At 44.6% G+C, this 16,257-nt stretch overlaps 1 protein-coding gene across 4 annotated transcripts in view; it reads left to right on the top strand.

The window, feature by feature from the left end:
• The first annotated feature begins 2,641 nt into the window (after nt 1-2,641).
• The window catches only part of usp53b (ubiquitin specific peptidase 53b), a 32,763-nt gene continuing 19,147 nt past the window's right edge, over nt 2,642-16,257 (top strand). For 3 of the 4 annotated variants that reach the window (XM_079499778.1, XM_079499780.1, XM_079499777.1), the window contains exons 1-7: nt 2,642-3,043; nt 4,571-4,768; nt 12,383-12,543; nt 12,807-12,899; nt 13,431-13,565; nt 14,261-14,374; nt 14,649-14,731. In XM_079499778.1, coding sequence (XP_079355904.1) covers nt 4,669-4,768; nt 12,383-12,543; nt 12,807-12,899; nt 13,431-13,565; nt 14,261-14,374; nt 14,649-14,731 — 686 coding nt within the window. In that variant the 5' untranslated portion in view covers nt 2,642-3,043; nt 4,571-4,668. The remainder of the gene's footprint in view (nt 3,044-4,570; nt 4,769-12,382; nt 12,544-12,806; nt 12,900-13,430; nt 13,566-14,260; nt 14,375-14,648; nt 14,732-16,257) is intronic. The other variant, XM_079499779.1, reaches the window with a different exon arrangement.

The raw sequence follows: 16,257 nt of genomic DNA, 5'->3' as shown, positions 1-16,257 counted from the left end.
TGTCATGTACCAGATAATGTAATTGTTTCATTCACAATGAGTAGGCCTATAATAGGTAAGTAATATTATGGACACACTATGTTGGTGGACTCCAATAGGAATGGTTTTATATTCTTACACTAAATGCTCTTTTTCATAGTTCTACAAGCTGTGACCCCCCGCTCTCACCCATCCCGAAAATAAAAACATAAACGGAACATAAATCTCCTCTTTTCTTTGATGACTGATGGCACTGTACTTACATGACATATGGCATAATAATACAATTAACAAGGGCAATTACAATGATAAACTGTAGTGTTTCAAAATAAGGCAGCTTTCCTCCTCCACTGCAGCATCATGTCCAGCTCTCTCTATTGTCTATCAAAAGACTTCCCACTCACTCAACAGTCTCCTAAGAGAGACAAACTTTTACTATAACTGGCAGGCTGTTTGATTTGTATGTCTGAGACACAGACAAAAGGCAATACTTTACACAGACAAAAGATCCAAGACTATCTCTAAAACTAGTCGCCAGATTGAGTTGCCTGGAGAATTAATTAACGCTGTCGCTATAGGGTTTTGGTGACCCCCATGGCCTTTATCTGAATTGTATTCCTTTCACTGTTTCAATTATATCAATTACGTAATAATACTTAATTATTAATTAAGTATTATTATTATTATTTCTTATTTCTTATTTCTTATTTTTGCATGTATCCAGATCACTGTGACCATTCAGTCAAAATGCAGTTAGAAGTGTTCTGGAAAATGTGTTGTAATGTGGTGGGAAGCATGGGTATGGAAGGGGTGGGCACTGGTTAAAGAGAGGGTGGGGGTGCCACTGCCAAACTGCCAAAGCACGTGTTTCAACAAATAGAGCTTCAGTGCTCAGAATTATCACAAAAAAAACATAATTTTATGAGAGAACGGCAAGGCATTTTTTAACAAGGGTCTTCCATATCAGAATTCATAATGTGTAGCACACATGCCTTAAACCAGGGGTGCCCAAAAGGTAGATCGTGATCTACCAGTAGATCACAAAGGCTGTGCAGGTAGACCACATGACATGTCCCTAAAAGGATATTTAATTTAAATATAAAAAAAGAAATTGCATCTGCCACTGGAATTAAGTTCACTTGATTGATTGACATCAAAAAGGGCCTGTTAGCTCAAACCCATAATGCAATACTTTGTTTTCAAGAGTGTTGCTGCTCACAATTAAATGTCGTAGAATTACAAATTAAATTACAGAAAGTCTCAACCTATTCCATTTCTCCCCTTTCCCATTCCAAGTGCATTTGTCTTAAATGTAATGCCAGCGCCGCTATTCCAAAGCCATTTTCAGCAATGCTATTATAATGTTTTCAGGTGGGTAGATCTTGTTGAGCTGGTCATTTTGAAAGTAGCTCTCAAGTCAAAAAAGAGTGGGCACCCCTGCCTTAAACTAAGCAACAACACGCTTGCGCGCACGCACACACACACACACACACACACACACACACACACACACACACACACACACACACACACACACACACACACACACACACACAGTAGTGTAAATAATCTGCCAGGTTTCACTTGACACTATATTTACAGAAAGTAAGAATAGCACCAGCAGCAGCAGCACTGCAGCAGATAAACACAGACTAGTGTGTGGTGGTGAACTGATGGTAAACTGAAAGCATAACTACATCTGATTATGAAACCAGGCCCAAGGCATGTCTTCTCTCATCATTATAACAAGTAAAGTTAGAAGTCTGACCTTCTGCCTCTCTGGCACTGCACTGGACCTCAATCGCCACGTTTCTCTGAACTACAGCAATGCCCTTTAGGCAACACTAGGGGCGGACTTTGACCTCTCTCTCTCAAGTACCAAAACATCTAATCCGAGTCGGACATCCTACTGTAGCCACTGCATGGAGCCCAGCTGGACCACAGGACCAGTGTTCCGGTAGGTTAGAATAATTTTAACACGCTCGTCAAGTGGACCTCACTAATAATTTAACTTCCGCTCGTGGAACTTCAAAATAAACCAACAATTACTAAGTCAAGTCAATATTTTAGTTAATAATAATTCTTGTATCCCACTATCACTCCATAATTTGATTTAGCCCCACTACTCTTAGAAGGCATAATTTATACAAGTTTTATATTGTACATTTTTTCGTGTAAATAGAACTCCATCACAAACAGAAATTAATATTATTATTTTTAATACATTTTCTAAATTTAATTGACATCTCCATGATTTGTATTATTGTTATTTATAGGCTTACCCGAAGCTATCGTGTATTAGGGGAGAGTTCTGCACATATTGAATTGATTGAAATGTTTATTCACAGTATGTATAGAAATGGGTTCATTTCAAAACGAAGGCACAAGACAATACAAAAACTGCTACAGGATAAAACCAGAAAAAGCACTATTTAAGACTTGTTTACATCAGAACAGTGCTTTTTTTTATATACAGTGTTTTTTATTGTAGAGTAGACTAGATGAGAAACATGTTACTCATGTTAGCCAAGCCCGCAACAACAGTACATATTTTTAGTCAACAATCAACATTAATCTTATTGTGAAGCAAACCAAGAGGAAGTAATATAATTATGCAGGTACGTTTGACGGGCGCGTTGAAATCATTTAAAGTGACGGAACAGTCTGGCTGGACATGCCAGAGCAGTCCCGTTGTGCAGGACGGCTTTTAATCGTTATAATGGTGGCCACTGCGTCTTTCTGGTAGCATCTGCAATTCTGCATCATTCCGGCTGGTAGTAAAAGAGTACCGAGGTAGGCGATACATGAGCGAGTATTTGTAACGTTATCGGAGGACTGGGGAGGAAGCTATACCGAACAGGCACGCGCGTATCTATCTACTGTATGGGCAGGCTATCCACGCCACGCGCACTAAACGTCTGACCATATCTGCAGCGATTTTAGACCTTTTATTTACTGTTAAAGGTTGGGGTAGATCTGACTGGTGTTGACACAATAAGCTGCTTGGCCGAACACATCATACACCAGAGGCCAGCCAGGAGGCAGATCTCTCCACTCATACAAGGTGAGTGTCTCGGCCATGTTATTTTTTTGTTGCAATAACAGGCTTTTATTCCAGACTGACCATGACCGCAAGTTGCGGCATATTTGGGCTACTGTAGTGAAGTGGTTTCCCCCCGCGCGCATGCGCAAAAACTGATCCACAACATTGCTGCGACCCATTGGCTTATAGATCTGTTCTTTTTGACACGCGCACTTGTCTGTAGCAGCGTGTCTCACGGCATAAATGTAATAATAAATAACAAATAAATACATATAATATAATGTAATAGTAATTTATATTGTACACACATTACACAGGAGGAGGACTGGAACGAGTGAGATCTCTTTCTCAAACTTCAAGAATCTAACTGCTCAATAATCCATCCTCTCTTGGTAAACTATTAGTGTTGACACAAAAGCAACTGCTTTTCAGCATAAACAGCTCTAAGTCTGAATGGTTGTTAAAAGAACTATAGGACAAGGCAGGCAGGATCAATGTTAGTAAAATAAATAACAAGCACATGAGTTGAAGTATTTTTAACCTACTGTTTTTAGAAACCTTTAATTTTAGTAGTTGTTGAAGTAATTCTATATGACAAGTTATTCAGTGAGTGAGTTAGTTTTCTACAGGTCAAGAGGAGGTGGTATATGAAGTGAGTTTTCAGTTTTTTTTTTAGGGGTATAAGGAAGTGTTATATGTGTCATATGTTATTATCTTAATGTAACATTCTCTTTTAGTTAATCATAACTCAAGTCATCATTCTGAACAGTAAATGCATACTTAAAGCTTCAAATACACATTTTAATTGATAATGAGTGCTAAGTCTACTCTTAATGTTTTGATCAGGTCTTTTGTACTTTGATGACAGTGTAGAGTAGACCTACATAAGGCTACATTTATTGTCATTTTCACATTTAATTTACACATTGGACCTCCATATCATGTTCTGTAGCAGATTACATTACTGATACAGTTTCATGTTGCAAAGGCAGTTATGGTATTTACCACTTAAACCAGATTTTTACTTTGTGACACAACAGTGTAGCATAACAAAAATAGCCCATCTGCTATTTTTGGAAGGAAAACATAATAATTGAAAATGTAGTTTGTCTATAATGACATGCCCAAAATATGGATGCCAGCCTTGCCAGGTTGAAAGTCACAAGTGCAGTGGCGTGCACAGATAGACACTAGGTGGCGCTAGAGCACCTGCCCTTTTGCCCTCTGAAAGTTAGTTCTTTGGTACAGTTTGTTCATTTTATTTTTGTTTTGTACAGCGTACAGTATGGTCACATGGTGACATTGATCAATTCTGGATTAAAAGCTTCTAATATATTATTTATGCCCCGAAATCTATATAAATCTCACACACTATTAAGGCAGATGGCGGTTCCATGTGCCGTACAAGGTGCCTTTTTTTCACTTGAGCACCTGCCTCTCACAATGTCTGTGCACGCCACTGCACAAGTGGTTACATTTAAAGGGCATTTTAATCAAATGGAAATACACCAATGCTACACAATAATCTCACTTCTTTTTGTTTTCTAGATCGTGTCCCTTTGTCTCTCAATGCACAGTAGTGCCAGGATAAAGATGCCCTGTGGCTGATTGTGTCAATACTCTTCAATGAAGAACTCCGGAGGTGTATGGGGATGAGATGGGTGGCGCCCATGGCCAGACCACAGTACCAGCTCCTCGCATCCCCCACCATGTCCGGCTGCAAGCCTCCCCACATCTCTGGAGAAGGTACAGCAATTCTTCTGGCACCTGACCAGATAAGTCATTTGGATAACTGGTAACTTAATGAAAACGGTGTCTAAGCTGAGGTGTGATGTCATCCAGATCTGCTTAACGGGAACGCTGCCACATACCAGTATAGGCCAAGATAGGAAATCGCATTTGAGTTTTCTACTTTTGAAGTTTCGTAACGTTAAAGGTTACTTTAGTAACCACGGTTGTATATATAAATTGAACGAAATACCTTTCGTTTATGGGTAGGTTTCCTTCAAAACCTAGCTGCAGAACATTATTTTATGTACTCCCAGGACAGAAAATTCTAGAATTTTCGCTGTCCTGGGCTCTAAGGGTGACGTAGGAAGCCACGCCTATCCCGTATAGATACCTGCGTGGCTACGTCAGCCCTCATTCGGAACTTTTCTTCTGCTTTAGAGAACAGAAGGGCGTTCCACGAAAGGTATTTCGTTCAATTTATATATACAACCGTGGTTACTAAAGTAACCTTTAACGTTGTATTATATAGAAATTTCACGAAATACCTTTCGTTTATGGGACTTTATGAACTCCCGTGACCTGAACTTCCAGTGGGTCCCAGGTAAACCTTTTGGGAGGGGCTCGGACCCCTTTGGGTCCAGAACCTAGTCCTTGTGGAGAGCAGGAGGCAGCGCTATGCTGCCCTGATGCTTTACTGAGCAGCGGCCCCCAAGACCGCGTGCGCTAGCGAAGGCGCTGCCACATCTAGGTTATAGTATGTGGCGAAAGTCGAGGGTGTAGACCAGCTTGCTGCTGTGCAGACTTCCTGAATGGAGACACCCTTGTAGAGTGCCCAGGAAGCTGCCACACCTCTTGTGGAGTGGGCCCTCAGGGCTTGAGGGGAATCCACGCCTTGGCTAGTGTAGGCCAGACGGATGGCTTCCACTATCCAGTTAGAGATAGTGACCTTCGTGACGGGCTTTCCTTTGGTCCTGGCACCCCAGGACACAAAGAGTTGGCTTCCTTGTCTGAAGGGAGCCAGTCTATCCGCGTATATGCGTAAAGCTCTGACTGGGCAGAGGCAATTAAGCCTGCTGTCTTCGTCAGAGGAGAACGGCGGGGGATGGAAAGCCTGTAGGTTCACTGGCACACACACTGAGAGAGCATTTTTGGGAATGAAGGCGGGGTTTGCCTTTAGGGTGACCTTGGTCGACCCCTCATCGAACCTCATGCAGTCTGGAGAGATCGAGAGCGCATGTAGGTCGCTGACCCTTTTTGCTGTCGTGAGTGCGATCAGGAGAGCCACCTTCAGGGTTAGGAGCTTGAGGCTCACGGTTTGTAGTGGTTCAAAGGGTGCTGTAGCCAGAGCCTTTAGAACCAGGGACAAATCCCACGAGGGAACGAGGGATCTGCATGTCCTATGTTCCCTGCGTACACCCTTCATGAATTGTTTTACCAGCGGGTGCTTCCACACCGTCTGGTTATCAAAGCCTGGGTGGCAGGCAGAGATTGCCGCCAAATGGACCTTGACTGAGGAGAGGCCTAGGCCGCTGTCTAGGAGCTCCTGCAGGAATGACAGGACGTCGATCACTGAGGCCTGGTAGGGGACTGTTTGGTCTGGTCTTCGTGAGCACCAATGCTCGAAGACGCGCCAGGCTGTGTCGTAACGGTCCCTTGTTGACTGGGCTCTGCCTTTCTGAATCGTTTCGATTACGTTCGGAGGTAGACCCACGGCAGTCAACATCACCCTTTGACGGGCCAGACCCATAGGTCTAGGTCCTGGGGGTGAGGGTGGAAGATCTCCCCCCTCGCTTGAGAGAGGAGATCCGCTCGAAGGGGAATTCTCCACGGCTGGTCGTAGAGGAGAGGGGTTATTTCCGACCTCCAGACCCCCCACGACGGGGCTATTAGGAGCACCTTCAGACCCTGAGTCCTCACTCTGTCCAGAGTGGGGCTGATGAGGGATAGCGGGGGAAAGGCGTAGAGAAGGGTTTTGGGCCATTGGTGTGACAGAGCGTCTAGCCCCAACGTTGATGGTCCCCTGATTGCGAAGAAGAGGGGACACTTCGTGTTCTCCTCTGTGGCAAAGAGATCCACCTTGGATTTCCCAAACCTGCTCCAGACCTGGGCCACTGCATGAGGGTGTAGTGACCAGTCTGAGTAGCGGAGAGGTCCTCTGGACAGCAGGTCTGCCCCTGTGTTCAGAAGACCTGGGACGTGACACGCTACTATTGAGAGGACGCGTGTGTTGCACCACAGGATCAGTTTCTGAGCCAGTTGATGAAGACGAGGGGACCTGAGTCCACCTTGTCTGTTGATGTAGCACATGGCCGTGGTGTTGTCTGTCCTGACTAGGACATGGCAACCCAGGATGCGCTGCTCGAAGTGTTTCAGGGCGAGGAAGACTGCCATGAGCTCTAAGTAATTTATGTGAAGGGCACGTAGTGGCCCCAACCATAAACCTCTGGCTGTGAGTCCTTCCATCGTGGCTCCCCAGCCTGTCATGCTGGCGTCTGTAGTGATGACTTTCCTGATCAGAGGCTTTCCCATGGGGACGCCCTCTGAGAGGGTTTTCCTGTCTGACCACCATTGAAGGGCTAGTATGCATTGTGATGTTACTGTTACCTTCTGGTGCCGACGGTGCATTGGTACATGTAGAGAGCCTATCCATCGTTGGAAAGGTCTCATATGTAGCCTTGCTAGGCGGATTAAATAGACCGCAGAGGCCATTAACCCCGCCATCCGGAGGCATGCATGAAAAGGAATCGAGCGTCCCCTTTTGAATGACGCCACGCACTGCAGTGTTGCGTCTATTCTCTCTTGGCTCAGGCGGGCCGTGTAAGAGATTGAGTTCAGTGTTATGCCTATAAAGTCTATTGACTGTGTTGGCATAAGCATGCTCTTCTCGTGGTTTATTATAAACCCAAGCGAGTCGAGGTGGCTGAGCACACGATGTGTGTGCGACAGTGCTTCTCGTGGAGAGTCTGCAAGTAGGATCCAGTCGTCTACGTATGTAGCGAGACGGATCCCTTGCTGTCGGAGCGGAGCGATAGCTGCCGCGGTGCACTTTATGAAGACTCTGGGACTCAGTGACATTCCGAAGGGAAGGACTGTGTACTCGTACACTTTTCCTCTGAACCCGAAGCGCAGAAATTTTCTGTGCGGCGGGTAAATCGGAATGTGGAAATATGCGTCTTGCAGGTCTATTGACGTAAACCAGTCCCCTTCGCGAATTAGGCGTAGGAGGACTGGTGGAGTAAGCATTTTGAATCGCAGCTTTTTTAAGTGACGATTCAATGCCCTCAGGTCTAGAATGGGACGGAGTCCGCCCCCCTTTTTCTTTACCAAGAAATAGCGGGAGTAAAAACCGTTCATTGATTGGTCGAGGGCCACCTCTGTGATGGCGCCTTTCTGCATTAATGAATTGATTTCCTCTTGCAGAATGGCGGCCTTTTGCCCGCTCGCTTCTGAGAAAATAATTTTCCTGGAAGTGGGCGGTTTCGAGGCGAACTGTAGCCTGTATCCTGTCTGAATTGTACGGATTATCCACGGGGAAGCCCCGGATATCCGCCATTGTGACAGATGACGTGACAAAGGGTTCCCTGCGCTTGTCAGCGTGGTGCATGGCCTGCCTAGGGGAAGACTTACTTTGTGTGAAATGTCTCCCTCTAGTGAATTTTTTCGGTATTGAGTTTGGAAAAAATTGGCGTGGAGTTTTTGGCCTGTGACAGCTAAAGCTGTCACAGTGTGGGTTATCTTTCCCACTGGGCCTATGCCCTTCAGAGTTGGTTTTATTGTTTTTTGTGTTTTTTGTTTTTTTGTTTTCTTTATTGAACAACGTGGAAAAACATACACATGTGAATTGCACATAACAATTTTCGGGGTCTGTACAACGGTGCTCACAGCACTGTGTACAGGCCCCCTTAAGCGCTTCAGCGCAGGCTCTGAGGTGAGATCTGTGATCCCCACCTCTGGCCTTGAACTCTGAGTGTGGTGGGGAAGATGACCCGGCCCGGGCAGGTCATTTGCGCTTCCCCTGGCCTCGGCCTCTGGGAGCGCTCCTGGCCTTGTAGGGCGGCGGAGAGGTGCGGCGGTCTGCTCTGCCTCGGCCTGCAGGCTGTCGCTGTCTATCTCCGCTCCGGTCCTGGGACCTGGGTTTGTCATCGGTCTTGGCCTTCCAGGGTGCCTTCTTAGCCTTGGGGCGGCCTACCGGGGCGGCCTGGTTGGCCAGCGGTTCGAGCGCCTTCATCGTCTTGGTGGAGGACTCGAGCTGTTGGATGGTCTCTGACATCTTGGCCAGAGCGTCCTTAAACATACTGTCTGGGTGGATATTTCCAGCCACAAACTCTTTCTTTGTCTCCAGGGAGATGGCGCTGGTCTGATCGACCCAACGCCATCTCTCCTGGAGGATGGAACATGCCATTGCCTTGGCGTTGTGGAGAGTGGAGTCCCTCTGGAGGGTGGCCATCTCGTGATTCAGGCGGCGTAACTCGGCCAGGTCTTCTGGCAGTTCCGCTAGCTGGACTTTAATGGACTTCTGTCCCATCTCAATGAGGAGGCTCTTCATGGAACCCTGGAGAAGTGCTCCTGCATTGAGGGCCTTCGCCACGAAGGACATGTGTGCATACTGCCACTTGTTCAGTTTTGAGGCTTCCCTCACGCTGCTGGACAGGAGCTGCGGTTCCTTTACGTGGTGATCCACTCTAGGAGCTGCAGGGTTGGCCAGGTAGGCCGCTATAGCCTTGTCCATAGCTGGCATGAAGTCTATGGCGAGGGTTTGTTTATCTGGTATGTCGTTGGGCCCCTTGGCGCTGGCCTTGGGAAAATCCACCTTCAGGAGGGGTTCGTCCCAGGCGTGCATCATGGCCTCCTCGAAGCCCTGTGCCATAGGGAGCTTCTGTCTTCTAGGTGCAGGGGGGGGGGCGGACTCATCAGTCCTGCCTTCCCATGGTAGTACCTTGACAGTTGACTTAGGCCATGTGTGGTTACAACGTGCACTAGCCTTCCTGTATATCTCGTAAATATTGGAGTCATCCATGGGGGGTACAGGAGGCGGGGGGACAGGAGCCCTGGCTTGCTGGTGCTCCTGTATGTCCATGGCATCCAGGTCGTCGAAGGGGCGACGAGTGGTGCTGACGTAGTCCCCGGGGGAGAGGTCATCATGGCCATCTCGCTCGTCCGCGTAGGCCTCGTCCAGGACGTGGTAGTCCTGGAGTTGCTCCTGGAAGGAAGGGAGCTCGTCATCACGAAGCTCCCCTTCCTCCCTGGTAGTCCAATGCTCCCCACCGGGAGACATTGCGCGGTCTGGGGAAAGGTCCAGGCGGTCCGCCATATAGCTGGGTGCAACGGCAGGCTGTCTGCGTCTAGCTGTATGTCTGGGCGGGCACTCAATGGTGGCCTGCACGACGTGTTGTCGAGCACGTGGAGCTGGGGAAGAGCGGCGCGGTGCGAAGGTATCCCTTGGCCTCGCGCCATGAGCCTCGTAATCAGTGGCCTCGTGAGCCCTGGTTGCAGAGGCTGAAGTAGCGTACCTGTCTCGGCTAGCGCCGGCAGGTGCTGCTCTTGAAGAAGAGGCTCCGGTTGGGGCTCTGTTGCCCGAGTAGTCGAGCCTCTGTCTCGGGGTAGCTCGTTGTCCCTCTCCGGTGGTGACGCGGGGCCAAAGCCCCTTTGGCGGGACTTGTATGCGAGCTCGTCGCGGGGGAGGAGTGGGGCTCCTCTCTCGGAGTCCGTGGGCGGCAAAGTTGTCATAATACCTTTGGACACGTCCGAGCCTGTTGTTTAGGACGTCGTCGTCCATTTTCTCACAATGGAGGCAAACGGGACCGATTTCCTCCATGGACTCACGGGTGTGGGTGAGGCCGAGACAATACATGCACTCGTCATGCCCGTCTTTGCCCGACATCGTGTTCCCGCATCCCCAGGTGGAGCACGTCTTTTGTTTGGGGCCTTCTTGACAGTCGGCGGGCACCGGCTGTCCTCGATGGCGTCTTTCCCCGGGCTGGGTCTCCCTCGTCAGCGACATGGTTGCTTGTAGAGAGAGGAGTCCGAGTGCTTAACAGCCACAGGTTTATCTTCCTCGTGGCGTGTAATAGTAGACCACAGGCGTATCTGCCTAGTAGCGCTAAGCTAACTATCGATAGCTTTAAGCTAACAAACGCTAGCTTTAGCGAGAGAGAAAAAGAGGCGCGAGCTGTTTTTTCGACAAGCTAGCGTAGCAACAAGTTGCCTAGAACTCACTTGTGTCGAAGTTCGGCTTTTTTTCTCGAGAAGTATCCTTCTGTTTGCTTCGAGAGTGTGCCAGAGATCTCACGGTCCTAAAGAATTAATCTCTCGGCCGAGTTTGCGAGATATATTACCCTGCACACACTGGAATGTTAAAGTTCGTTCTCGCAGCTTAGCAGAAGAAAAGTTGAATGAGGGCTGACGTAGCCACGCAGGTATCTATACGGGATAGGCGTGGCTTCCTACGTCACCCTTAGAGCCCAGGACAGCGAAAATTCTAGAATTTTCTGTCCTGGGAGTACATAAAATAATGTTCTGCAGCTAGGTTTTGAAGGAAACCTACCCATAAACGAAAGGTATTTCGTGAAATTTCTATATAATACAACAATAGGTCAGCTACAGCTATGAATATATAGCTAATTAACACTTATTTTAGCTGAACAATATGCACCACTTTTAACCCATTCAAACCGGGAAAGTCATTTTAGACTTGCCATGGCTATTTAAAAATAGCAGATATTCAAGCTCACAGCGTGTCACTTTGTGCTGCACTGCGAGCTTGTACATCTGCCATTTTTGAACATTTAAAAAAGAATCTTGAAAGCCTTTGAAAAATGTAGAATGATTTTGAATTAATCGTTTACCCGCCAGGAACATAGGAATATTAACACGTAGAATCTTGTAGCCTGCCACAAACGGAAAAGCCGTTTTAACAGCGATGTATTCATTAATGCATGTTTTAATACGATCGTATCGAAATCTACCGTCCGTTAGCTTTGTTATGCTTCTGACACAATGGGCGCGGCCATTTTGAAAATGCGCGCGCATCCACTAACATTGCCGGCTCTGTTTTCAGACGGCTTTATCTCACAGAAGCGACATTGCAGAGGACGCTTTGTCCCAGACAAGCGTTTTCAACGGCCTGTAGCAGGCGCTGTGATACTCGCGGTCCACTTTTTCCACCACCGACCGAGAGAACGAGCACCAGCTTCGTCAACACACACGGAATGGTTTCATAGTAAAATGCGATACGGATATTTGGCTCTTCAAAGTAAGTGTCACGCGTGATTAAACCATGGCAATACGCAATCGAGGGATTAATTAATGGCGGCAGGCATTAAGAAAAGGTTTGAGAATGACTGATTTTAGAAGGCATTTGTAGAATTGGCCTCAGGTCTCGTATTTAACTTCTTTTTCATGAAATCCCCCACTGCCAAGGACGTTTTGAACTTCTTTTTAAAGGGGCATTAATTGATAACATTATAATCATGAATTACCGCAAATCTTACAACTCTCGTTCTAAAAAATAGAACGAGTCTATGGTGGCACTAGCTGAACTATCGCTCCTGCCATTTGGCAATGGTTGAGTTAATAATATACCCCAAAACTCATTGAAACATATAAGAAGGTGATTCTCTCTCTCGTCAGGAACAGGGTCCAACTCAATGGCATGGGTGAAGATGTTCAAAAAGCCTGGAGGGGGGTTGAAGAAGTCCTATCAGCCTGGGAGCATGCTGTCACTGGCTCTCACCAAAGGTCTGCTGAATGAGCCCGGCCAGAACAGCTGCTTCCTCAACAGTGCTGTTCAGGTGAGCTTCAGTGCATGCCTGGGCTGTAAGACCTCAAATCAATAAGTTGCTGTTATTTCAAACTGTCATTTGCCTTGATTTTGATAAATTAACGATTACTTTAAAAAAAATTGCAGATCTACTACAAGCTCACAACATGTCACATTGCAACGCATTGTGAGTGTGTAGATCACAATGCGTTTAACTAGTTTTTTTCATTTTGTCATCATTTTCTTCCGTAAAGACAATACAAAATATGTCAATAAAATACCAAACCTTTACAGGTGCTGTGGCAGCTGGACATATTCAGGAGAAGTCTGAGGCAGCTTCCAGGTCACTTCTGTCTGGGTGATGCTTGCATTTTCTGTGCTCTAAAGGTCGGTATTCAGTGTGCACAGTAGGGTTGTCACAATTATTACATAACAGTTTAATCACAATTATTTGAGATAGTTGCAATTATTTCGACATACAGTAATCGTCATAATCGTGTTCATGTTGAAAAATGTTCATAAAAAAAATAAAAGCCGAAATAGCTGATCTACAAGCTTACAACGCGTCACTTTGTGACGGGTTATAAGCTTGTAGATCAACCATTTCCATACATTTTAGTTATTTGTCATACTTTTTTATGTCAAAGTCTAAAAGCCAAACAGAAATGTAATTCCTATTCATAATGTTCAATGCCAAAAACACAATTAAATTGTTAATCGCAATTTACAATTAGTAAGCGTGACAGCCCTAATACACAGTATTCAATACATCCAAATAGAATATAGTAGAATGTTTTGAAAGCTGGGAACTAGTTCTCTTTAGCAATTAAAAGCAGACATTCAGCACATACTGTAACCCTATTTGTCTACATGGTTGTATTGCATCAGATCAAAAGGAGTTCTTCTTTTATTTTTCAGAGTATATTCAGCCAGTTTCAACAGAGTAGGGAGCGTGCACTGCCCTCTGACAGCCTGCGTAACGCCCTTGCTGAAACCTTCAAGGATGAGCAGCGCTTCCAGCTTGGCCACATGGATGATGCCGCTGAGTGCTTTGTATGTTCACCCTGTGATTTATGATTTACGGTTAAATGTTGATGAAATGCATATATTGATATGTACACGCACAATGCTTCAGATGAAGCTCCTAGCTGTTGAAAGCAAAGGGGCAGTGAGCCAGGCCACCCTCAAGACTGTATGCTGCGTCCTTGATGCACCGTGCACGTGCAGTGTGCACTACTTATTTGAAGACAACTTTGATTGTTGGCATGGGTGCAGAACTCAGAACTATAATTTTGTTTTTAGAAAGCTTATTGTCTATGATCCTGGTTAATAGACTTACTGCAATAGTTCCACAATCTTATCTAACAATGCAGAGCTGATTGGGTTCTCACCAGCTGACTTGGAATCAGCCTCCATGCACATAACTGAATGGTCCTTGAGGCTCAGTGAATGAATGCAATATCCTTATAACTTGAATGTCAGGAGTTTAGTTTCCACCTCAGGACCTGTGTTGCATGTCATCTCGCATCAGTAAGCATCCCTCCATATTTCTCCAAAAGGAAATTGAGTCAGTGGTCAACATGTACTGTACGATCAAGACAAATCTTTCACAGGGCCCTGTGATAATTTATATGTATTTTGTATTTATTTACTAATTCAGCAATATGGCACAGAATGTTTATATAGCATCTGTCATTTTCAATGTGTGGTAGCATGTAGTCACTTCTCACTGTACCTGCTTTGACTAGGAGAACATCTTGGAACGGATTCACCTGCACATCGTTTCAGACACTGCAACCGATGCTTGTTCATCCAAATCATGCATAACCCATCAGAAGTTTGCAATGACACTTTATGAGCAGGTACATATTCTTTCCAATTCATTTATTATTTATTTTGCTTTATTGTACATTGTGCAAAATACAGGATTATTTCTGATTCAAGACAAACCTTTGTGTAGAAATGAATAGAAACTCATTGTTAAGACAATTGAATAAGCTGTAAAATAACTACTGTTTATAACACTGTTGCTGTAACCATAATGCCTACTGTACAAGAGGAAATCACATAATTCGAGTGAACTATATCCAACTAATGTAAATTGTTATAAAACAATGCTCATCCTTTACGTTGCAGTTTGTTTGTCGCAGTTGTGGTGCATCTTCTGACCCCCACCCTTTCACTGAACTGGTCCACTATGTCTCCACCACTGCTTTATGGTGAGTACATATCACTACTTTTACCTCCACCAAAATGATAATATAGATTCATTTTACAGATTTATTTTTTAAATTAAATCAATAGTATCAATAATTGGGGGGAAACGATTCATTTATTGTACACTTTGCATCAACATTTAATATGTCCAACTGTTACCTTTGTCTATAGACTGATTTCAATCTTACATCATATTCACACATGCAACAGTATTTAATGGCGCTTGTCCTGGTATTGCTGAAACCCAAACGTATATGAACGTGGTATTACTCATAATGTCACGTGCTGTAGACAAATCTCAATTTCACAATTTTATTCCTGCCATGTCAAAAATAGCATGGTAACATTTCAGCAGTGGCCTTCAGCGGAGCACAAACCTCCACCTTCATTCATACATCATCATCATGCCCCATTTTCAGTGATTCTCACAGGTTGAAAATGTACTTGTGGTGGGCTGATGGCTGGTGGGGGAAAGGTATTGAGATAACAATATGAAATTTTGACTTGGAAGTGCTGTTTATTCACTGTGCAAATGAAGTCAAATGTATAACTATCTAATCAACAGAGAGGCAAAAGAAAAAGACAAATACTGTAGCAGTGCAGAGTAGGGATTTACCGATGAGATATTTTGGCCGATATCAATATCCAATATATATCCAATATAATGAATTGCTGTTATGGTCGATAACCAATATAACCAATGCCGATATGATTTTAGTCTATATTAAAAAATATATAATAATTGTGTCCATTCTGAAAAAAGGCTTTGCTTAAAAAAGAAGAAGCAATGCCTCTTTATTCCAAAACTAGGGATGCACCGTTATTGAAATGTTGGCCCATATCCCAACATAAACAGCTTGAATGTAGTATTTTTATTTAAAAATGTTCAAACTTGTTGACTCTTTTGAAAGCTTCCCCAGAAAACACTGACAGAATTTGCAGTCTTCATCATTACAAAAGGCTTTTTCAGGCTTTTTTTTAAAAAAATGTATTTTTCAACATAATTATTATAATATAAAATATATATATCTAAAACTGATATTATTTTGATATCGATTCGATACCGATATTGCATTTTAAGGCCAATATCTGCCGATACCGATGTGATGACCGATTAATTGCCCATCCCTAGTAGTGCAGAGTTATAACCAAAAGAAAAATACAATTACATATGTATACTTGATACATGATTATAGTGTATACAATGTATACAGCCCTATGTGTAAAATATGGCTTGGACATCAGTGCCTATTTACAGATATTTTATGTAACTGCTAATATCCTGTATAGCATCTGTCCACTGAGGGTGCATATTGTCTCTGTCTGGCAGAAACCTGGTATGTCCAAAACCGTTTCTTTCCAGGAAATGGAAAAAACAGGCTCTTAATACTTTTCATGGATCCAATATTTATGAAACCCACACACAAGACGGAACCACTTTCACTCTAATGTATTTTCTATGATAGAAAAAATAGCTGATCTACAAGCTCGCATGCATCGCAATGCGTTGTGAGCTTGTAGATGGGCT

The sequence above is a fragment of the Electrona antarctica genome (assembly GCF_951216825.1).
Source record: "Electrona antarctica genome assembly, chromosome: 4".
In the NCBI taxonomy this organism is placed as follows: Eukaryota; Metazoa; Chordata; class Actinopteri; order Myctophiformes; family Myctophidae; genus Electrona; species Electrona antarctica.
The sequence above is the reverse complement of the archived record's forward strand: the minus strand, read 5'-3'. Positions and strand labels throughout refer to the sequence as shown.